The sequence below is a fragment of the Mya arenaria genome, chromosome 4 (assembly GCF_026914265.1).
Source record: "Mya arenaria isolate MELC-2E11 chromosome 4, ASM2691426v1".
NCBI classification, from domain to species: domain Eukaryota; kingdom Metazoa; phylum Mollusca; class Bivalvia; order Myida; family Myidae; genus Mya; species Mya arenaria.
Window position 1 is genome coordinate 25,688,811 of NC_069125.1, and position 24,851 is coordinate 25,713,661.

Sequence of the window (24,851 nt, forward strand, 5' to 3'; positions counted from 1 at the left end):
CTTGAGATCTTGGCTCAAAGCTTCTTTTTTGTAGAAAAACAAAATTATTTATATTTGATTACTTCTGAATTATAGAGTTCAATGTTCAGTGATTTTTTTTTTCAAAATCAAAATATTTTGAAGCTACGCATTAAAAGATTCTTTCGTGAAACACATGAAAGCAATTAAATAAACAAATATACTGCCCCAACCCTGGGCCGGTATGCTACTATTCATTAAAATTTTAAATAATCATGACTCTGATGGAACAACACCTTGTTATGCACTTTATTTAGTGCTGACATTTTTACTATACATGTACTTAAAGGCTGGGAATAGTTTTAGTGAAATAGCACCGGCAAACAATAAAGCCATTTTGAAAACACACTTCATTTCCAATCTAAGTGTAACGTGTTTGGAGTGTACCGAGCGGCTGTACACTATTTTACCAAATTTATGACAGAACTCAGTAAGTAACAAAAGATGAAACTATATTATCATTTTCCTCAAGGTTACTTAACCTTTTGATTGTGTACAAATGATTTTGATTGAGCTCCAAATAAATAATCACAAAATAATTTTAGAACAAGTTTTGTATAAGTAATTTTCCTTTTTGCAAAAATGCCTATGATCAACTTATTAAAATGATTTTTTCAACTCTTTAAATCTACTGCTTTGAGTGATCTCTGTGAATTAACAGAAAGCTGGGCTTTCTTGCATAAAACACAGAGTTGTATCTATCAAAATTACAATATTTAAAATACTACTCAGTTATGAAATACCAGATAGCCAAGCTTTCGTGGTAAATACATAAAATGCGTTCACTTTCTTTCTTTGCATCTGCAATCTAAATATAAATACGCTCTAACTTCATCCAACAGGAAAGCAGAGCTTTCTCCGAAAGATTGTTGAAGTTTCAACTTACTATGCCTCACAGGATAGCTGAGCTTTCTAGCAAGAGCATAAAAGTGTAGACATTAAATGAACTATCCTATCTTTCAACAACAACCCGGTCCACTCGTCAGCTATTAACTATACAATACGTCAAAGCTGAGCTTTTCGGTAAATATAGTTCATATTTCAGATAAGCAACTTCAAAGTTCAAGTTGATTAATACCAATTATTTCTTGATGTTGACTGTATGGTAACTGCATCTAGAATGACGATATTATGAAAAACTCGGCCTTATATACGCCTCGAAAAGCGCTCAAGCAAAGCAATGCTTTCATTGGTTGTTAAAACTGGGCATCGATTGGTTGAAAACCAAGCAATTGGATTGGTTTGCGATCAGCATTCTGATTGGTTAAAATTATTCTTATCTAAATGACTATCAAAATAAATAAAGAAGCAACTTTTTAGGCTACAGTCAACTATTTTATACGGCTGTGGTAAAATTTCGTCACATTTAAGTAAATGGAAAAAACTGTCAATCATGTTGGAGATAAATTTAAATCTGGTAGCAGACCATTCTCATTCATCATTCAGGTTTGATAATGATAAATCCACCTATTTCACAATTGAATGTTTTATAAAGCAAGCGATTTAAAGGTCAATATGGTCTAATTTTTATTAGGCTTTACAGGGCGAGGTGTTGGGGGATAAATCATAATATTGTGTAAGTGTTCTTCCGAGAGGTAGACCTGTGGAGGGTGGTATATTAAAGTTTACACAATTAATTGTTCACACTCACTTAAATAGGACTATCGAATATATATATATATATATATTCGATAGTTAAAAAAGTTTGATAATGATAAATCCACCTATTTCACAATTGAATGTTTTATAAAGCAAGCGATTTAAAGGTCAATATGGTCTAATTTTTATTAGGCTTTACAGGGCAAGGTGTTGGGGGATAAATCATAATATTGTGTAAGTGTTCTTCCGAGAGGTAGACCTGTGGAGGGTGGTATATTAAAGTTTTATATATATTCGATAGTCCTATTTAAGTGAGTGTGAACAATTAATTGTGTAAACTTTAATATACCACCCTCCACAGGTCTATATATATATTCGATAGTCCTATTTAAGTGAGTGTGAACAATTAATTGTGTAAACTTTAATATACCACCCTCCACAGGGTATATATATATATAAATACTTATCAATATTTATAAAATATTCAATCAAGTTCCATTTCTTGAAATACATATTTTATATGAAACAGTAAATTACAAGATAATCGCCAAATTCTAAACAATCAAGCACATTTAGTTATGAAAATCCCTGTTCAAATTAGTTCAAACAATACATTTGGTTATCATAATTATATTATTCTCGCAGTCTTATGGCACTGGTCATAAAAGATGGACCAATATTACATCATATGCACCACAGAGATGACACAGGACATAAACGCATAACCACACAGTCCAATACCCTAGTCCAATTAAATGTTAAAAAGGACTTAGATTGACATAACTAAATATTCTTAAATGAAAAAGAGCATTGAAAATATATATCATTTACTTAAGAGTTTCCCAGGACTGTGGTCAAAATTAACACAAGCCCGCAAGCCCTGCACTGATAAAATGTCTTCCGGGCTTGCTCAAATTCTGAATTTTATATAGCAGTTCAAAAATTTGATGCCAAGCTATAGTATATGTATTCCAAAAGTCTAATTTCAATGATTGTAGGATCGAAATTATTCAGATAATTAGAAAAACATGTATGTTAAATATTGATAGACAGTTAGATACCATATATCTGTCCCTTCTTATTCAATGTATCTAGTAGTGTTGGGTATTGGACAGAAAAATAACTATCGATAATCGGTTTATGAAACTGATCAATGATCGATTATTAATCGATTTAATCGTTATTTAATTATCTTTGGTCGACAGATACAGTACATGCATCATTTTTAAGATCCAATGTTCCCTTACAATATTGTGTGTACATTTATTTGTATAAATTACATTATTTTTTCAGAACACAACTATCCTTTAGTATTTACAAGTTACTATTACAGAACATAAGACCACAGGCTCTATTTTTGTCTTACATTCAGTATTGTATACTTGTGTAAAATGAACACAGAGAAAGATATTTCTTTTTAATAATCAGTCAGTTACAAGTACATCAAGAAGTTAAAAAATTTATGTTTTAAAAGAACAATTTCTTTCAGAAAACTGAGAAAACTTAATTCTTAAATGGTAAAAAGTAAACGTTTACATGTTTTAATAATCACTTTTAAACCACAAATATAAGAAGTTGGGAACCAATCCTTGAGCAGTTAAATTAAAAAAGAAATTTTGTAATTAATTACTGTATTTAGACTTACTGACTTGAGAAGAATATGACTAGATAACTTAACATATTACCACCTTAACATTTTAACATTAACTAGCATTAACCAGAAACAAAACATATTTTCATGACATCTATTTTACTGGTTACAAAGTCAGTAGCGGTTACGTCCCTTGTTTCTATAATCAATTGTTCAAATTTTACTATCAATTGTCACCGATGTAGGCCTTTCCGATCAACTGTCGATAATAATCGATCATCGGCACAACACTAGTATATAGGGTTTTAAAATAAAACCTAAAAAGGACTAAAATGTAAATATTGCATGAACATTAAAAAGAAATCAAATTAAATATTAAGGAAATATTTTCCTATCAGTATAACACCAACAGAACTTAAAAGACATATATTCATAAATAAATGAGCTATGCTGGTTTAAATATTTATCTCCTATATGAATTCTGTTTGAGACTAATTGTTGGACAAATACTGTTTTTTGCAAGAAAATTCATCACCGCCATATGTTGGAATTTCAACTGACTGAAGGTTAAAGACAAATATGCGTTATATGTTCCAGTCAAAAATTATACAAGAAGTATGAAAAGCTGGGCTCATGTCTCAGACCGGTTGTTTACAGAATTTCTAATTTTATTTGTGTTTGTTATAGCCCTTTTGTTGTTGTTGTTGTTGAATTTATAAAGGTCTGCCCGCACCCTATAATGCTGCATTATGGCTTGACCCCATCTCATCCCCAAGTGTGACTTAAACAGAATTTAGAAGCCAAAAGGGAGTTTGAGCCTCGAGTAAACCTGCGATGAATGACATCTACAGTGGTCCCACAGCTCTTAGGCCTTTTCATTCATTATCATTGGCTAAAGACAATCCGCATGGTTGACAGACCCCACAGAATCTATATATAGAAACAGCGAAACGGCTCTGAATCAATGGAATTTTCAGTTTGTACTCAGAATTGGGGCAATTGAGCCAGATGGTTGTATGTACAGCATCAGTGCCCTGGTTTACAAGAATGGTAGCGGACAGGTAAACCTTTCTTTTCAGACTGACACATATATGGACCTAGTCCAAATAATTGTACGTTGACAGATTTTTTTTAGATTTTTGATATGGTAAATCCTTCACGTACAAATTGTTTAGTATCAAAAGTGGGTAGTTGTTCCGATCAGGATTCCGGGTTAAAGCATATAGCGTCTATAAAATATCATATAAACAAGAAATATTACCAGATAATGTTGTTTTATATTAGTTCCGTACATAAAAAATAAATATCCAACTTCTAATTATGAGTTTGACGGCTTTCTTTATTTCATTCTGTCAAAACATAACGATATATACATGAAGGGCACCTGCAAGGCTTTAGGGCACAGTTTTAAATCGCTCGGAACATTTCGGCCATGGCCGAGTTGTTACGATTGTATAACGAGGTCTATCTTGAAGCTTTGTTGGAGGAGGCCGAGTTATTACGATTGTATCGAGTTGTTCCCCTTCGCATAATTGTTGTCTGTGTCAGTCAACTTTCGTTTTATTGGAAAGGTAAACAACTTGTTTTAATGCATTAAATGCTTGTTTAGTGCAAAATAGCATTAAATGCTTGTTTAGTGCAAAATAACATTTCACTTACATGGTAAAATATGAATATAAGTCTTTATGATCAATTTCAACCATAAAATACTTCACTTAAAACAATTGAAATATTTTTAAAACACCCCCGTTTTTTGCACATTCCCGTTTAGACGTTAGGGATTGGAAGAATCCCGTATAACACGTCTATTATTTTAGACTAATCTGGACCAAGATGGAAGTTAAACAAATTGTGAAACAGTATTTTTATAGAACAGTATGTGACAATATATAATTTGTATGCCCAAAGAAATATTTGAACATATATTTTTTAAACTTTGTACTTGGAATAGTCAAAAAAGTTCATAAGCAGTTGGGCCTGTAACAGACATTAATTTGTTAGCTGATATCTAAATTATCTTACCTAATGCCATCCTTCAGCATTCAATGTACTTGCCAAATGAAACATTTTTGCTGTCCTAGAAAATCAACAAGAGTTTCAACACAAGAATCTTACGTCAACGAGATGGTAACAAACACTATAAAAGTTACCACTACATGCAAGTGAAATATTGACATAATTGGGGAAGTTTAACACTAACAGTAGACTTAAAACTTTAAGAAACCGAAAATAGAATAAAGTAAACATCAAATTTTCAGTAAATTAGACATATGTCTAAGAAACTGAGAAACTCAGACACATAAAATAAAATAATTAAGTGCAAAATTAGGTCACGCTTACTGTAATTTCCGATTTTATAACTTAAAATTGTGTTTTTATTTTATTTTATTTTTTGGAAAAACATGGAAACCCAAAAATATGAGTTATAACGGCCTATATAGAAACGGCCAGTGTCAAAACTCCACACAGCGTTACTTCCCCCGTTATTTTACTGAACGGTTACCACACTAGCATAACTGCGAAAGTATTCAAGTCTTTCATATTTCCAAAGCAGAAAGGGGCAGAAAGGTTTTTAAAAGAAAAATAGTATGGAACTGAGGGCACGGTGTAATACTGGATTGCTTATTATTTGTCGCCTAGGTTACATTTTAAAATTCATTGTTTGACATTCATGGTCTGAAGTTAACAATCTCGATGCAGATGTAACTCAAAAGTCTGTACTTTGTCCGTTACTTTTTTCTGATTTATGTTAATGACATTGCCGATTCTCTTGTAATTTCAACGCGATTCATTGCAGATGATGGCTCACCAAAAGTTTCATTTTCAGATTCCACTTTTATTAATCTACCCTAAATAATGGTCTTAAAGATATTTTAAGTTGGTCTAAACAATGGCTTGTACATCCTCTCAGTACGGAATATTTTTTAATACAATGCAGTCCAATTCAACCAAACATTAGGTATAGTGACATGCATGTTTCTTTGAACTTTGTTGAACATAATGAATACTTGGTTTAAAGCAAATGGAACATGGAATGAGAAGATTAGCCAAGTAATTAAATTAATCTCTAAAGTGCTTTGGCGTTAAAATACAATCTTGGTAGATAAACACTTAATTTTAGCTAGATATATATTTCTCGTTCATGCGACATTTGTAATAATAGTTATCCGAATAGTATGGGATAATACACATAGTGCCGTCTATGAAAAATAATGTTAATAAAAAATGGAGCTGCTTGGGTTATGTTTGGTTAACCAAAACAGTTTCAATTCATAGACATTTGATTAAAGTCGGTTCGATTCCTCTAGGTGATCGCAGAAAAATGCAAAGGTAACTTTTAATTTATAGCGAATAAACAGTGATGGTTTGTCACATTACCTTCGCGAACAATATTCATAAACAATTGAACATACGATCAAATTATCAGCTACGAAAAAGGCATGCTTATGTTACCATACCAAAACAAGAGTCTTTACCACTAACCTTCCACTGCTGTTGCAGGCGTCAATCTTATGTAGTAATTCATCAATAAAGAGGATATAAAATTGCGGGCTACAGCATTGGCCTTGGCGAGTGCCTTGTAGGATCGGGAAAAATTCAAACGAAAATCCGTTGGTTTTGACACAACTGAAACTATTTTCAAAGAACGATTTTAATATTCTAAATAGAGAAATATATCAACTCCGGTTCTGTACAACTTCAGAAGAAGCGAAGATAGCCAAGTATGATCGAAGGCCTGTTTGGCGTCAAGAAAACATGAATATAGTTTCGAGTTATTTTCTTTGGCATAGTAAATGCATTCACGTAACATAAATAACGTCATAGTACAATTTACGTTCTTTTGAAAGCCACCTTGATAGGGGTTTAACTGTATAGAACCGTCTTTTTCAAGAAGGTTTAAAACGATCTTTTCGAAAAGTTTTAACATAGTAGAACAAAGGGAGATAGCTCTATAACTTGACGGGTCAGATCTTATTTTGTTGCCTCCCTAGAACAGAACTGTAATCACGCCCTTCTTCATCTCTGTTGGAGTGTGCGATAATTGTATCATATGATTAAACAATTTCGTTATGCATTTAATTAAGTGATTTCCGCCGTGGATGTAGTTTTCATAAAACAAATTGTTGTATCCACAAGTTTTTCTTTTTTTGCATGATTTTAGCGCTGTTGTAACCATATCGATAGATATTCTTGGAAACTGTGTGCACCCTTGAAGTGTATTATTTGTTAAGTCGTTCAGTTCCCTTTCAACATACGTTTTGTTTTCGATGTCAAAAGAATTGTCTCCGTTCACTGAGTATAACTTTGAGAAATATGTTTTCCAGCCATGGTTAATACGTTCGGGGTCTGAGACTTTATTGCCATCAAAATTCATTTCAAAGCCGGGTGTAAAGTTATTTTTTGTTTTGTGTTTGTTAACTAATTTCCAGAATTCATTGTTATCAAGATCAGCGGCACTATCAAACCGGTTTTCTTCTTTTTCTATAAATGCGAGAACTTCATGGCGGTGAGTTCGACGAAATATTGCTTTTAATTGTTTGTAATGTTTGTAGCTTCCGGAAGTGACGTCGCGGGGCTGTCCATCGGTTACCCAAGCTGCCCGCGCAACTTCCATCTTTTTGTGAAGTGTTTTTAGACTTACATTCCAATATGGTTTTATATGCGGTTTAAATTTTACTCTAGGGATAAACAAGTCGGTGGCTAGATTTATTATCACAGTGATACCCGAATAGAGATTGTCAATATCTGATGTAGAAACGATGGGTAGTTCTAGCGCAAGACGCAGGACCTCGCTGTTTTCTAGAAAGTTCCTATAATTATCTATATTGTTTGGTTTGACGTTGTGCCAGTTGATAACGCCCCCAAGTTTAGTAGGAAGAGGGCCCTCGTTACTTGGAATGCTAAGTTTACAAATTATTGGCCTATGGGTAGAAATATTTGTTGCATGATCCTCTAAAATTTCACAATATGTAAAACAATCAAGTGCCATTTTTGATACAAAAATATGGTCAATAAGCGTTTCTCTTATAGTATTAAAAGGTACATTGCTAAACTTCGAACCCTGACAAAATGACATTGTATTTAAAGATTTGAGATTATGTCGGTTTGCTATATCTAACAATTGTGTTCCCCTTGATCCTAATATTGTGTATATACATCTCTCTGAAGGGAGTTCAGTGTTAAAGTCTCCTAAAATAATCAGTGTTCCCTTATCATTATATTTACTTGCAATGTTTTCTAGCTCTTCAAGATAGCCATTACACACAGACATTGGATGGTTTTTACATGGTACATAGACCTGTATGATAAAGATATATGGATCTGGGGCTGTCATAATTTGTATACCAATAATCCTTTCCGAATGTCAAAGTTATTGACATTAATATCTATTTTAAGTTCCAAAGGCGATATTATGTGGTTTATGTCTTTTTTCCAAAGAAAAGCAAGACCGCCTTTTCCCACTTTCCTTCGGGACATAATATCTAGGTCGGGATCGGAAAAGGCATAACTCATATACTTGTTATTTATAGAATCGAGAAATGACAAATTTGCTCTGTATAGCCAGTGCTTTGAAAGGCCACACACTTGAATGTTATTCGTTTCCAGCAAGTGGCTTAAATAACTTGCGCTTGACATGATTCCACTGGCATTCCAAGTGGCTAAATGACTAAACTAACTAAACTTTATTCGAAACCAACAATTTCTTCGTACAAAGATTTGTGGAACCGTGTCTTAATTAACAATAACGCGCTAAATGATTTTCGAGTAACGTTTCAAATTTAAGTACAGAATTATTAAGGCGCATGCAGATGTTCCGAAGTATTATTTTGCGGACTACAGAATATCTATTAGCCACCACGCAAGAATCAGAAAAGCTTGCAGTAATTTAAATCATTGCAGTAATTATATATAAGTGAATTATAGTAACAACGATTTAGGAGAAAGTAACATTAACCTATAATGCAATAGTTGTGACTCTCGTTTGCACGATGTTGCGAACATTCATTAAAGTACGAACTTTTACAGAAGATATCATGTGAATGGAAAAATGACGTGACATTTATTAACATTTCTAATGACGTCAGCATAACAACCATTCAATTGGTTATTTTAAATGCGTACCTCTTTTTAAAAAAACGATATGTTTTGAAACACAGCAATAGCTTTCAATTTTATTTAATTTTGTGAGTTTGCAGGCGATTAATTAATTCTTAATTACAGGCAATCGTCATTACTTAAAAATTGGCCATTCCGAAAACTCGGAATATTTCGTGATTGACTATCAGACAATGTTAACCTATATTACTGCATCGTCGAAACACAAGGTCACAGTATTTTCTTTCAAAGATTAATGGATTGTAATAGAAGGTCACGGACATTATGGACAATACATTACGGGCCATATTTCGGGACATTACGGACTAATTTCGGGACATTACGGACCATGAATTATTTTTTCACTCATATTTTGTTTTTGAACTTTATAACGTACCATATTTGCGGACATAACAGACAAGGATTTATTATATTTAACTCACAGTAACAGATGGTCTTACGTACGTTGATGTAAAAATACTATGTAGAGTGTTTGTCCAATGGGGTGCAAATATTTTCCAAATTATTGAACATTAACCATTATTGATTGAATTAATTGAATTAATGATGAGCACGGACTGCCATGGGACGTGAAAAAGTGAATGACTTTTACTCTAAAGTGAATCTACATTTTCTACAGATAATCATGCTGTTCTAATGAATAAATGGCCACAAGTCAAAATACATAAATGATATAAACATCTCATTAATGGTGGACTTGATATTTTTGAAGACAAAATAATCAGAAAGTTGTTTTGACGTTAGGTAGGGGGTAGGGGGCATAACATAAGTTATAAGTTGATATTCACTGTTAGGAACTAACGAGTAGTTAATCTATCACGGTACAACATATTAAATAAGAGTTATTTGCGTTATCATTAGCATGGGGCATCTCTGCATATAGAGAACTCTGACAACTGGGAGCAGGACTTTTCAACCCAAAGATTTTTCAACCCCTATTTCTAAGACTTTTCAGCACCTACCTGTTTGGCTGACAACTGAAGTCCACCATATTATTTTCAGTTTGCGTTGTCTTTTCTTGTGCTGTTCTAAACACAAGATATGGCTTATCATATATTTAATCGGTTTCTCCTTTATAAGATATTGCAAATGCAATAACTTTTTCAATAATATAATCGGATACATTTCTCAGATAATCATGTAGAACTAATAAATTGCAGTAAGGCCCGCGTGAATACCCACTACTTGGTTTGTACATGCATTGCAGGGATTTCGTCCTTCTTAATGCCAAACCACTGCATATTGTAAATTCCATATTGCTATGTAAGCTCTACATACTAGTTTGTTAAGAAATTATTTGGTTTATGACCATTTTGAGAATTTTACGAGTTGATCCCGTTTCTTGATAGGCACGTTTTTACTTACTTAAACGAAAAGCTGTTTCTACAACTAACATTATTATGAACGCCAAAATGCGGAAAATTTAAAAGAAAAATATCAACAAGATACTTAAAAATCGTATTGTTTGTAAGTAAATCGCTGTTTTGATACCTTTTATATAAAACATCTTTAATTGCCTGCGCCCAATGAATGCGACTCTAGATGTTTTTGTTGTTTTTCAAAAGAATGACCAAAGGCAATTCCAAAGCGTTTTGTTGATAATAATTCACCAGTCAATTGTAACCACGGACCCCCAGGTCCGGGGGTATACCGGGGATAGCCGGGTAAATGGGCCGTGTTTTTACTTTTCAGGTGGCCCCGCAGTGCCGGGTGACTGCGGTGGTTTTGTCTTCATGCCAAATTTAGGGGGAAATTGGCGTTTTCTAGAGTCCCTTGGGTGCGGGGGCATTTGGCGGGGTTTTACCAGCAGATTGTCCCGGCAGGGAGGAGACTTTGGCTGGACCGAAAGTCCCCGCTATTCCCCGGACCTGGGGGGGCCTTGGTTATTAATGACTGGTGCATAATTAAATAGTAATAAAATACTGTACATTATTTCAGATTTAATTTGGCTTCACAAACTGTGTATTTGTTGTGACAGTTTCAAATAAAATGAGAATCAGTTTAATCGTTTATTTTGTGAAAACCAAAACAGATTTATGAAACTTTCGAAACCCCCTTCTTGAGGCGGTTTTGTCAGTTTGTTCAATTTGAAAACTAGCCCACAAATTTGATTAAATAACAACATGGGAGACAGTGGTCCAACATGTGTGTTTAATCACCTCTCAGTTTAAACAGGCAAACAACAGTGTGGTGACGAAAAATTGACCAGGCTACGAAAATATTTGCTTTAAGAAAGTGACTGGCGATGAAATCATCGGGCTTTTTGGCTAAAAAAATTGTCGAGTGAATAATAACCTCGACACTGTTGACCAACTTTTCAGTTGCCATAATTTCCCTTGTCAAATGCTATACTGCTTATTTTGACAGAAATAATATTTCAGAATGTCAATACTTTTTTATGTAGTGAGATATTAATGTTTGGATGTTGTTGTTTCAAATAAACTTGGATTATTTAGTCACTGAAAATTATGAAATATGTGTTAGTAAAATCTTGTCACTAATGCCACAAGAAACACATGTTGAGAGGTCTTTAAATAAGGACAGAATGCAGCACCCTCCTGTTACTCTTTAGCTTAAACACTACATAGACATTATGTTCCTCTTATTAGATGTGATCAAGGTAGCATAACTGCTGACAATGTCAGTCACTGATGAGAGTATCGAGGCTCGTATAGCGGTACTGGATGAGCTTGCGCAGTGCCACACAGACTGTTACGACGATAGTGGGAAAATCAGTACATCCCTTCTTTCACGAGAAGGACTGACGGATGCGTTGCTGACGCTGTATGAGGAGTGCTGTAGATACAGACTTCTTACCAACAAACATGTGGCCGCCTTTGTAGCAAAATGTAAGCCATTTTCCTATGTATATATCCATGTCAGTCGTTCGTAAAATTAACTTTAAATATAGTACCGTGCATTGTAGTTGATGTTCATTGTAACCTGATGCTGATCTGTTTAATCTTTTATTTTTTCTACACAATTGAGTGTTTGTGGGAACAGCCTTGTTGTCAAATATTCGTGCATAACTTCAGTTTCTAATTATTCTTGCTTGTTTTTGGTGAAGAGAGAGGAAGAGTTTTTTTGGCAATAGTGGAATAATACTTACAAAAGTTATATATTGTTCAACTTTTTTTCAAACCTTTTATTAAACAATCCTATATATATATATTATATAAAAAAAAAAAAATATTAAAAAAAATATTTAAAAGGGTCAGAAAAAAACTGCAAGATTTTATTTCCTGAACATTACAAAAATGTAACTTAATCTTTTGACATTACTGTTTCTTTGTGTCTATTTAGACAGGCTCTGTTTTTTTTATGAGGAATTATTTTGAAAAGTATGTTTTTCAAGACATAATGACTAAATGAATTTATTTGTTGTCTTATTCCCTACAATTTAACACTGTGTGTAGATTTTGATTTTTAAATTCCATTATTAATTGTTTGTAGTACAGATGTGTCATTGGAATGTGAGTGTAAATTTAAAAACATGCTATATTGTTTCACATGTAAAAAATTAAATCTCATAAAAATTTACTTCGTAATATTTTGATTTTCAAAAATGATTTATTTCAGATGGAAAGACGATTGACGAGTTACGAAAGCTTCGCATTCTAGTGTCAGACTTTGAAGTGAAGGACATAATTGGGCGGGGACATTTTGGAGATGTACAGGTGGTCAGGGACAAGCACACAGAGACAGTTTATGCCATGAAGACACTCCGTAAACACGAAACTCTTTCCCAGCCAGAGGTACTAACTGGGGTGGTATTCAAAATGCGACTTAAGTCAATCTTATGGTCATACATCGTCAGCTCCATTCATTGTATAGGTCCATTATTTATATCTAGTAATCTGATTAGCTACATCGTTTCTAGATTCAATTAAGACCAATATTGAATACCACCTCAGGGTTAGATTAAAACATAATTTTTTATGAGAGAAAAATATTTTTAAGTGTTAAGGCAAAATGAAGATTTAACAATCCTAACCCAGTAACGACATTTGTAGTATACAGTTTGTTTTTGCCATAACAGATTTGAAAAAACAACATAACTCAGTTTTTATTGTCACAAACAATTCATTTTTTAGATTAGACATATTGGACATTAATCTCATTAGAAATGTCATCTGGTCCTATTGTTCCCTGACATCAGTTTTATCTTCATTAATCTTCAAAAAACTTAACAATCAAATAACAATATCTATGTGCCAGAGTTATGCTATCGGGGAAAACAAATTCTGTATATCTAAATGTGGTCTTTATTTTGAAATTACTGATATACTTCTTGTAGATAACGTTTTTTGAGGAGGAACGTGACATAATGGCCAAAGCAACAAGTCCCTGGATCACCAAGCTTCACTATGCTTTCCAGGTATTATATCAAATCAAATATTTTTCTCTTTTTCTGCTGTGCTTGATTGATTTTGACATTGTTGTGGCATAATACTAATAATCAAATGTAAGAGGGCCAGGCCAAAAAAAATACATTTGGTTCGGGTTACACAACCCTACCTACCAAATAGGCGCCAACCCTACCGTTTTATAGTCTGTTGGTAAAAAAAAGCCTACCTACCCTACCTGTTTTTGAAAGGATGTAACCCTAACCAAACCTTTTTTGCCCCATTAAAAAATATGCACTGTACATGAAACATTTGGATAAAAGTTGTTATTATGGTTATTCATACAAAAGATATCTCCAGAATCTTTTCTCGTAATGTGCAAAATTTCATTTACATACATTGAGTTTGCTTAATTATATTATGTTTTTAAACAGGTGAGGCGGAGCAACACGCTTCAATTCAATGATGTCAAAATGGCGTTCTTTTCATATGTGCTAAAAGACCATTATTCAGCTTTAAAGTTTATAAAGTTATATTTTATATAATTAATCTTAAATAAGATTTTGACAAGTCAGTAATTGATATCTTAACAATATAAATGTTGTCAAGTTACTCCACTAATACAGTTCTTTTGATCAGCTTTTAGCATGTTTCCATATCAAACACTTACTGAGATAATGTCGTTATTTCATGTTTTCAATTTGCCTTTGGGAGTGTCTCTTTTCGATGTAAGAAAAACAAGTCTTTGTGAATGGCAGCTTTAAATTGAACATCAAACAAAAACATGTAAATAAGCGGTATTCTGCATGTTATTTTTACACCTGAGTGTAAATTTATAGAACATTTGAGCAGAAAGCTTAAGAGAATGAAAAATATTGAGAAAAATACCAAAAAATGCTGTTCTCAGACTCTGCATATTATAGCATCATCCATTTCTTGCACTAACTCTGGCATTAAATGTTTTATTCTCAGAAATTTTAGTTCATATATGTGTTTATTATTATTATATTTTTGCTCCTGTCTTAGCATTGTATTGTTAAAACAATCATTAAAATACCAAAAAGTCAATTGCAGTTTCTTGACTTGGTGACCACTCCTGTATCTTTGCAGGACAGCTAAGTTTTTACTTCATAATGGAGTTCCACCCTGGAGGTGATCTCCTTTCTCTTCTATCCCGACATGATGACATCTTTGTCCAGAAATGGCCATTTATTATCTCAATGAAACTTTTCTTAACGCAATTGATGATCATTTCCAGGACAGCCTAGCTCTCTACCTCATAATGGAGTTCAATGCTGGAGGTGATCTTCTGTCCCTTCTATCTCGACATGATGACATCTTTGAGGACAAAATGGCCCAGAATTATTCAATTAAACCTTTTTTTAACCCAATTGATGATCATTTCCAGGACAGCCTAGCTCTCTACCTCATAATGGAGTTCCACGCTGGAGGTGATCTTCTTTCCCTTTTATCCCGACATGATGACATCTTTGAGGAGAAAATGGCTCGCTTTTACCTGGCTGAGATTGTCCTCGCCTCAAACGACCTACATAAGATGGGATATGTTCACAGGTAAGAATGTTCATTCACTTTGCCAGCCCAGCCCTGGGTAAGGTTGGCTCAGATTTGTGTATGATTTAAATTGACTAGTGTTATTTTGTCATTAAAGATTTACTTCTGCATATTGCTGTATTATTTGTTTTGATTGTTAAATTGGGCAGAAAAATATATTAACTTATGTTTGCATTGGCGTAATCTGGTACTGTTGTTGTCAAGCAGATTTTCGTATAGATATTTTCATATGAAACTTGGTATGTATGTTAACAATTGACAATACATATAGCAATAATAGGTTAATAATATAGTACATGAAATGGGTAGCAAGTTGTATCAATCTGACTAAATTTAATTATTATGTGTTGAGTTTGGTGTATGCCCATTTCAAATTTAGAAAAACAGATAAAGTTGGCATATATTTTAGCCTTTATAACAGGCCCAAATTTCTCAAACAATATAAAGTCCTTTTAAACTTGCCCAAATTTCTCAAAAAATATTTAGTCCGTTAAACAGGATCACACATTATTTTTGTTTGGTATGAAATGTTTAATATTCTCCTTTTAATAAGTTTTGAAGAATGTTAAATTTAGGATAATCATGATAAACCATTTTATGTTCTGTAAAATCAAGTTTAAGTGAGTTAATTTGCTTAACCAAATAAAAAACTTAAGCTTGTTACACTTGATGATTTTTCAAGAAATTGAAGCCTGAATTTTATGCCAACAATTGAAAGTAATTTATCAAGCTTTATCACTTCCTGTTCCCAATCCAGAGACCTGAAGCCTGAAAATGTCTTAATTGACTGTACAGGCCATATAAAACTGGCAGACTTTGGATCAGCTGCCAAGTTGTCTGCGGCTGGAACGGTAAGTCTGAATATCTTGTATTGTATAGAAAGCTGTTGCTAGAGAAGGTTGTTTTTTTTTGCTGTTATAATATTTAATGTGGTATTTTTAATTATTTTAGGAATGTGTCTAGGGATTTTCTGATTAGGAAATGTGTCATTTTGATTAAAATTGGGAATTCCAATTTTGCGTAGAAATGAACAAGAATGCTCTTAAGAAATAGAAGATAAAAGAATGTGATAAAAAAATAATTTATGTGATAACTTTTCAATACATAATGATTTGGGGGTTCAAATTGTTCAAATTTTCTTAAAAATTATTGTTATTTTTATTTATCAAACATTAAAATCAGAATGTTTTTTCACATTTGGGGAAAAAGTCCTGTATGTTTAAGCACTGAAAATTGTGCTGAATTTCAGCACCAAATTGTAAATTTCTAAATTCTCAACTTCTTCTAGGCAACATTCAAATTTTCTTGAAGCTTGACTGGTCAATCCTAACTTCTGTTGTAAGTAAAATAAATTTCCTTGTTATTATGTTAAAATAAATTAATAAAACTATAACATCTTATGATCATGCAATAGAAGTACAGTGGAAACTCACTAAACCGGATCTCCACAAAACCGGAATCCTCGGGATACCTGACTTTTTTCAGAGTCCTGGTTTTTCCCTTCTATTTTCAATGTAAAAACATCCCTACAAAACCGGAACCCCGGAATTCCGGATACCGGACAAAAAATCGAGAAAATTTGATAGTTGTCAATGTAATTTTACCTCACAAAACCGGACGTATATATGTTAAAACATGTCAAAATGATTTTGGCCCGGTTGTTCAAAACTCTCGTTAAGGATTTACGTTAGAGTCAACGTTAAATAGTCTGTCAACGTTAAAAATGACTGACACAGTTGGTGCTTTTCTCAACAACAGAAGAAAAGAGAGGATTAAATTATTTCTTTCGATCCACATGAAAAGTGTTGACTTAGAAATGCGATGCCGCTACTGTTTTGATATCAATGAACAATTGTACAGCTGCTTGCCGAAGACTTTCAACGTAAGACTTAACGGTCAGAGCGGTGTCAGCACGGGAGCGAGCAAGTGTGGCTCTGAGGTGGTGAATTGATTAGATATGTCGACCATACTGTCCCTGACATTTGATACTATCCTCTGACTGGTCATTGCAAGTTAAATCACCAACCACCTGTCGCACATTTGATACAATAAGCTCAGTGTTTTTAAGTACCTGTTACTATGTTACTTACACATTTATTTACAGTACCAAACTGAATCAGTAATTGTAAACAGGCTATGAAATGATTATGGTTACCAAATAATTGCAGAATATTTACCTGCATAAATGACCCTGAGGTGAAATATCTCCATGATGACAGATTGGGTTTCCACAAATGCACTGTCAATGTGACAAGTGTGGTAGACCACTCACATTCCTATTTCCATAGAGGAAGCCACTACAAGTACAGTTTTAAATCCAATTTATCTAAAAAATATTTTCTTCCACTGTTTACATCATCCGAACGCTTGAAATTACGACACAGATAAGTCGGTAAATTAGAAACCGTCGGACGCTTCACCCCACTAATAAATTGCCCCTTTTATGGATCAACCTGTTTCACTTCTGTTTATCTTATCAAAATACAAATAAGCATGAATATTGCATTAGAATCACCAGTTTTGAACAACATAATTGTGAAAATGCAACATGAAAGAATTGCAAAATTATATTTGAGGAGGTTCCAGTTAAAACTCCCCATACCTGTTTAATAAAGCCTAATATTTTCCATTTCTGTTGTGATCCCCATTTTTATATCATGTCCTGTTTATATATGTAAAGCATGTTTTTGCTCCAATGTTGACATATTTTACAAATTAAGTTTTTTAAGCTGCCCTTTGTGGTATAAATATTGCACATGGGTGCACAAGTTTGGTCTTAAAGCACTGTATATCCCCTGTTTGGTCTATTCAATCGAACACCATTTAAGTGTTTATACTTATCACGCAGATTAAATTAAAGCATTAATCCACTTTACATTTGATAAGTCAATGCAAAGTTAACTAGATTCTTATACTAGTAATATAAAAAAAATCAATAATAGGACGGTATTAAAAAAGCTCAACGTAACGCTAACGGTTAACACTAACATGTAAGCGTAAGTAATTTAATTCTATCAGTATTCTAGGAATTCGCGAATCGCGTGTCACATTGTTTTGACAGCCGGTTCGTCGTTAAATATTGCACCTGTGATGTTGAGTTAATCGATAATGATGATTGCGCTGTGGATTGACTGCCGCGCCATATTCAAACGATAATCAAACTTGTGAAAAGAAAATTGATTGAAAAATTAATTTGTTTGTTGCAGAAAATAAAGAATTAGAAACGGTTATTAAGTGATCATTTTGGAGGGTTGTATTATCTTAAGACTTTTATGATTGAATCAAATTAGAGCGGTGCGTTAATTAAACTATCAAACATACATAACAAGCATTAAATTACGCGAGTTGTTTGATTTTAAGACTTGTAAAAAGATGATAATAAAAACGCAGAAATGTTTAATTATGTCTATCACTTTTGCATGTGATTTAATCATGTCTTATTTTACGTCTAAACGTCGAAGAATTGAACTGTCCGTAGAGGACAAAATGAATATTTTGAGTAATCTTACTCCGTACATCAAATCCCCACTAAACCGGAATCCTCACTAAACCGGAAATTTTGCCCAGTCCGGACCTTGTCCGGTTTAGTGAGTTTCCACTGTATTTTATTCTGGTATTAATTCAAGGTTATTTGAATTTGCAAGTTAAAGTTTGAATCCAATTTCTGACCATTGCTGTGATTCAGAGAGTTCATGTTAATATCTTGATTATTTTGCTGTTTGTTTGTTGATAAGATGGTACCTATAATTGTTTTTCCCAGGTAAGCTCTAAAATGCCAGTTGGTACGCCAGACTATGTTTCACCAGAGTTGCTTAACGCCATGAACAGTGACACAGTCAATACATACGGTCGAGAAGTAGATTGGTGGTCCCTTGGGGTGTGTATGTACGAGATGTTGTTCGGGAAAACTCCATTCACTGACGAGTCAGGATCCATGGTTGCTACTTATTCAAACATCATGAATTATAAGGTATTTAATTTGATCAAGGTCCATGCATACAGGTGTGATAAGTTTATGATTGTATGCACTTTTTTGATGATCATATTGTATGATTTTGATTTATAAAATGCTTTGAAATTTAAATTTTAATACACATACTTACTCTGACAGCAACTTTGTAAGTTAATCAGTTGTTTATTTATCTCAAATACAAGGGCATGAATCAGAGCCCTTTGTAACCACCACAGGAGCTGAATGGGAGATTGGACTACCCTGCCATCAGGCACCAATAAGCAATGAATGGTCTATTTAATCAGAAAAAGTTGAGGTTTTGTAAAGCCTTTGATGTCATTGACAACGTTTGCAGGGACAGCAATGTAATTGGTGTGCAATACCTTAATTCTGGCCATAGCTCAAATAATATTCATGATATATTCAAATGAAACTTGGTACCCATGTTGCCAGAGACAAAACTGACATGTGAAGCAAGGCTTATAAATCTGGCTTTAATAATTGTTCAGTTACGCGCCTTTTTCACCGGAAAAAACAACTTTGGCGTTGATCCTACAGTGCTCTTGTTTTTTTTAAATAGGATATTGGTACCAGATCGAATCATTATGTTTCCCATGTATGGCTGAAGTGCCCTAGCTCTCCATACATTCAGAGATAGATTTGTCTGTGGATTTCAGATGCCTTCAGGGCCCCCCCCCCCCCCAAAAAAAAAAATATATAAATTAAATGATTAAAAAGAGTAAACTGGTTGTTTATACATTTGTAGTTGTAACTTTATTTGTTGTTAGTATAGACTCTCCAGTTTGCATCTAATTTGATGCCAGTCCTCAACATGCTTCTCAGAGCCAGTTTTGCTTTTGTGGTAAGGTGCCTGAAGCGGCACCCATACCCCATGCAGAAATGATTTAAGGCTTCATCTGCCAGGTAATCACATTGCTGATTTTTCATGGGAGGCCAACAGTCTGATGACCGAGATACTACAGTAGAGTGAGGCATAAAGATTTATTATGTTACTATTTGGAAACATGTTTTTTATTAATATATTTATTGTAACTAAACCTGATTTTATTATGTTTCTTAGGCATGTCTGAAGTATCCAAGCTCTCCCTTCATCTCGTCAGAGGCCAAAAGCCTGATGGGAGGCCTTCTTCAAGATACGAACAAGAGGCTGGATTATGCTGCAATAAGGAAACATCCATTCTTCAAACTCACCAACTGGGATAGGATCAGAACTGGTGAGGGCATTTTTGAATGAAATCTTTTTGATAGTATGCTTGCCCTTTTATGCTACATGTACTTTTAAATGGTAGAATATCAAATTTTGTCACCTGATACAATTGTATTTTTAGAAAGAAGCCAGTCATTTATGAAACAGTCATTTATGAAAATAAATGATCTACCCTGATACAATTGTACTTTTAGAAAGAAGCCTGTCATTTATGAAAATAAATGATCTATCTTTTCAGAAACTCCGCCATTCGTTCCCCAACTACAGGGTTTAGACGATACGTCAAATTTTGAAGAGTTTGAGAAGATAAAAAGCCCTCCACTGTTTGATGATCACAAGAACGAGAAGGAATTCTCCGGAAAAGATCTACCGTTTGTTGGATTCACATACGTGGAAAAGCTTAATTCCAATGACAAGTAGGTGTAGGCTTTTTGCGTTTGGTATGCTTAGGGCTGTTCCAGGAAAAAAGGCCTGGGGGGGCAAGAACGACAGTCCAAAAATGGGGCACCACCAACACAATTTTAACTGCTTTTACACCCCCCACCAACAGAATTAAAATAGGTAATAGACCCACCAGCACCACATTTAGATTAAACTCAACACCACCCTACAACACAATTGAAATTAGTATTTGTTCATGTCATTCAGTAAAACTCTCAAGTCTTCTTTTTTATTTTACGCCTCAGTTTTGCTCTCAACCCCACTTCAGGTATTAATTCCTTCAACAAAATGTGATCTTCCATCACAGAAAGCAATGCTTCGCCATCAATCAGATTTTCTGAAATGAGATAAATACATGAATTGATTAATGTTCTCTAGAAAATGGTTGGGCAATTGTGCCTTAATGTTGGATATGAGACTTCACAATATAACATTATTGTACATGTACTTGCCTATTTGGACAGACAACTTGGGATTTGTACTCGCTCGAATCAATTTTGACTTGCATGAATAATGCAATATAATTTGTAAAATACCGGAAGATGCATCTTGTGCAAAAATTTTGATCAGGTAAAATGTTTTAAAAGGATTTTTCTCATATTTTTCACTTGCCCTTTTGACAGACAAGAGAAACTTAAATTGACTATTACACCAGAAGTTTTACTTGTCTCGGGCTTCATGCAAGTGGGTAATTCCTTCAACAAAATGCTGTATGTACTAAGTGGTGGTTTATGTACAATGAAACTCTCTGGATTTTTGTATTTTTTATTAAAGGGCAAAATACCAATTTGTATTACTAGACTTCCGTATCAAGCATGAACCTTAGAACGCTGATATTCATTTTCATTATATTGGTTTCATCTCTGTCATACCTTAACACTAAGCTCTTATGCAGCAGGTTAATAATTATGCAATTCAACACAGTATAAATTTTCATTCTTGTCTTGGATATGCAACTTCTGTCAGATTTATTACTACTCATTACTAGCCGGAGCCAGATTTCAACTTAAACTTGAGCAGCAGCGTCTGCAAATTTTAAAGATTGTGATTGAATTCTATTGTGTGACAGTTGTTAGAAATCTTGACTAGGCAGCCAAGTCTATCCCTCTTCACAGAGACAACCTGGCATAAGGCAAAGTCCAGGCCTATGAAAGGTCATTAAACTTAAAATGAGATCAGAATTTTTCTTTGTGCGTCTTTCTAAAAGTAAATATTTGGTAAAGCACTTCTTTATCTATTTTGCAATAAGCATGGTAAGATTAGCATAAACATTGTGCTAATGCAGTTACATGTATATTCCAAAAGATAAAATCAACACGCCCAAGCCCAATTTAATTTTTGACTCTCTGGCTTAGAGTAGCTTTGTCTGGCAGTATAGAAAAAATAATACATGGTACCATATAGAAAATGAATCAAATGTTAATGCAGCGCTCATGCATACACGAAAAACTTCATATCAAGGTAGCACAAAATGGTATTTTTGGTCTAGTAAAACATATTTTTGGTCCGGTCAAATGCATTCAGGCAACTTTAACAGAAACTTCTAAAAAAACAGACACATCTCTCTCAAACAATTCCAGATTAATTAAAAATGCTTTCTAAGTTTAAAGAGTGTGGCTGTAGACAAACTTGTTAACAGAAAATGCAGTCATGACAGTGCAGTATAGTATAAATTATATACAGTAACTTAAGTCAGTAAGTGATTGATGTGCAAAGAGGGATCTAAGAAGTTAATTACGAGTGTGATGGTATGATTTACATGTGAGAACTCTGAATTGATTGCCAAGTTCATGCACCTAGGTCCAAGTTGAAAAAAATCTATACCAATACATTTGAGTTAATACATCTTTGAACAGAAAAAAGAACTAAAGATACTGAATGACAGAAAAAAAGCAGGTTAAAAAGCATTCCATCACCACTGAAAGACAGAAAAAAAACAGGTTTAAAAGCATTCCATCACCATTTCTAATCTAGGGTACAACACAGTTATTACCTGTCAGACTAATTTTCTTCTACATGTAAGTGTCAGAGCTGTAAAGAAGTAAACGGTAAATATTTCAGCACTATATAGCAGCCGCCTTTTAAGCTATCAGAATAACCAACAAGTAGTAAATGTTGGATGGTTTTTGACACAAGTGACCTTTACCTTAGTTATGGGAGGTTTGGGATCTCGGTTATCAGAACTTAACTAATGCTGTCCTCTTAAATTAATATACAGTTAGTGAATTGGTTCCGACACTGAATCTATTCCGGTACACTTAATCACATTATTTATTGTACAAACGAAAATTGTTTAACTTGAAGATTTTTGGGTTATGATTTATTGAAAATAAAGTATTTATGTTGTTATGCATCATTTTTCACTTGTTTGTTTATATTTGTGATTAAGTGTCCCGGAATAGATTCAGTGCCGGAACCGATTCACTAACTGTAATTTATCACAAAAGCTCGATAAATATACAAAGTAACGCGTCTTACCCATGTTAAAATGAAACTGATATGAAAAAATCATGTTTTTGAAGCGTAATTAGTGACTTTGTTTTTGCTGTCCCGTTTGTTTACATTTTCCCCGCCTATACGTATGCGGCCATCTTCCCTTTTGATGACGTAATGATTGTCTAAAAATAGCCATAATCATAACTTGGTCAACATTTGTACAGAAAATGCGGTGATATATATATTTGCCATTTACTTTTGCGGCAACGTGACATGATTGTATCTGTATACCTTCAAAGGTCGTGGTTAGCGAGCTTAGGTTACGCTCCATCAAAAACTGGCGCACGTCTGAAACACTCATAGCCTCCATGGTGTTACCGTAAGAATAGCCGCGTCGTGAGAATAGCATTCGGACTCGTTTATTTCGTACCAAAATGCCGTTTTCGATCGCGCAAAGTACGCATAAAATGTCATTTTAAAACAAATTAATACCTCATTTTTGGGCTCTTACGAAGAAAAGACCCACCAACAACACAATTAAAATACGAATTTGCCCCCCAAACAACGGAATTGGAATTTGAAATTTACCCACCTACAAGACAATTTCAACACTAGTTGCACCCCCCACCCACTGAATTTTAATTCGGTTTCATTCCGACCCCCCCAGGCCTTTTTTCCTGGAACAGCCCTTATTTACTTTCAAGGGGTTATCTCCTGATATGACATGGTTGATAAAGTTCAGAATTAGTCCTGAATTTCAAATGGATGAATACAGTTGATGAGTGATTTTTTTTCTAGTAATTTCATGGACCTATAAACCATGGATTGGCAACTCTCATCTGTGTTAATGCGATAATCTTAAACTCACGCGTGCAGCGGGATTTCATTCCGAGATCTTACCATGTGGTCATTTTCAAGACGTCCGACATCCTCCGAATATATACATGTAGGAAAATATTAATTAAAATTGACTCAAATGCGCGGTACTTTCATTTGAGTTGATAATAGTCCAATTGAATCTGATTAAAATCACAGTTATTAATTATAATTAAATCTATAACGAACAAAGCATTATTAGCAGAGTTGGCGGAAATAACCGAAGATCGCCGTTAATTACCGATCGGAGATTTGGCGAAATTTTCCAATTTTTGCCGAGCGCGCGCTGAGGATTGTGGGTAAATTATAATTTCTTATCGTTTCACCGATATGAGGGAGTTGCCAGTCCATGGTTTATAGGTCTGTGGTAATTTGCATTAAAAATAGAAAGAAATACTTTGAGTGGGTATAAATGGTTTGGAAACAATTTTAAAAAGGGCCTTAGGCTAAGCCATAAGCACTGCTTAGGGGCTGCATTTCTCATATTCAAACTAAAAGGATTGAGATTTTCAGTCTATTATCATCTGTGTAAGGGGAAGTTGTCCTAGCCCTCTATTTCCTGATTTCTCTTAAATGAGAAGGTTTTTGAAATCTTTTTTTGCTACAAATAATGCTTGATATATTGTGAGGGAAATAAATTTTTAGAAATTTGTTTGTGTATAAAGTGACTTTTTA

At 33.9% G+C, this 24,851-nt stretch overlaps 2 protein-coding genes and 1 long non-coding RNA gene across 5 annotated transcripts in view; 1 reads left to right on the top strand and 2 right to left on the bottom strand.

The window, feature by feature from the left end:
- Positions 1 to 5,638, bottom strand: part of LOC128231463 (serine/threonine-protein kinase PrkC-like) — a 48,395-nt gene extending 42,757 nt beyond the window's left edge. For both annotated transcript variants that reach the window (XM_052944322.1, XM_052944321.1), the window contains exons 1-2: positions 5,549 to 5,638; positions 5,231 to 5,285 (exon numbers count right to left, since the gene is read on the bottom strand). In XM_052944322.1, coding sequence (XP_052800282.1) covers positions 5,231 to 5,240 — 10 coding nt within the window. In that variant the 5' untranslated portion in view covers positions 5,241 to 5,285; positions 5,549 to 5,638. The remainder of the gene's footprint in view (positions 1 to 5,230; positions 5,286 to 5,548) is intronic.
- Positions 5,639 to 10,704: 5,066 nt separating this feature from the next.
- Positions 10,705 to 24,851, top strand: part of LOC128231426 (citron rho-interacting kinase-like) — a 52,510-nt gene continuing 38,363 nt past the window's right edge. For both annotated transcript variants that reach the window (XM_052944240.1, XM_052944241.1), the window contains exons 1-9: positions 10,705 to 10,792; positions 11,935 to 12,174; positions 12,905 to 13,080; positions 13,623 to 13,703; positions 15,080 to 15,243; positions 16,001 to 16,094; positions 19,004 to 19,213; positions 20,277 to 20,430; positions 20,662 to 20,839. In XM_052944240.1, coding sequence (XP_052800200.1) covers positions 11,964 to 12,174; positions 12,905 to 13,080; positions 13,623 to 13,703; positions 15,080 to 15,243; positions 16,001 to 16,094; positions 19,004 to 19,213; positions 20,277 to 20,430; positions 20,662 to 20,839 — 1,268 coding nt within the window. In that variant the 5' untranslated portion in view covers positions 10,705 to 10,792; positions 11,935 to 11,963. The remainder of the gene's footprint in view (positions 10,793 to 11,934; positions 12,175 to 12,904; positions 13,081 to 13,622; positions 13,704 to 15,079; positions 15,244 to 16,000; positions 16,095 to 19,003; positions 19,214 to 20,276; positions 20,431 to 20,661; positions 20,840 to 24,851) is intronic.
- On the bottom strand, positions 20,875 to 23,779 carry LOC128231428 (uncharacterized). Its single transcript, XR_008260369.1, has 3 exons — positions 23,592 to 23,779; positions 22,858 to 22,895; positions 20,875 to 21,201 (listed from the first exon to the last, which is right to left on the bottom strand). It is a non-coding gene; the product is annotated as an uncharacterized LOC128231428 (long non-coding RNA).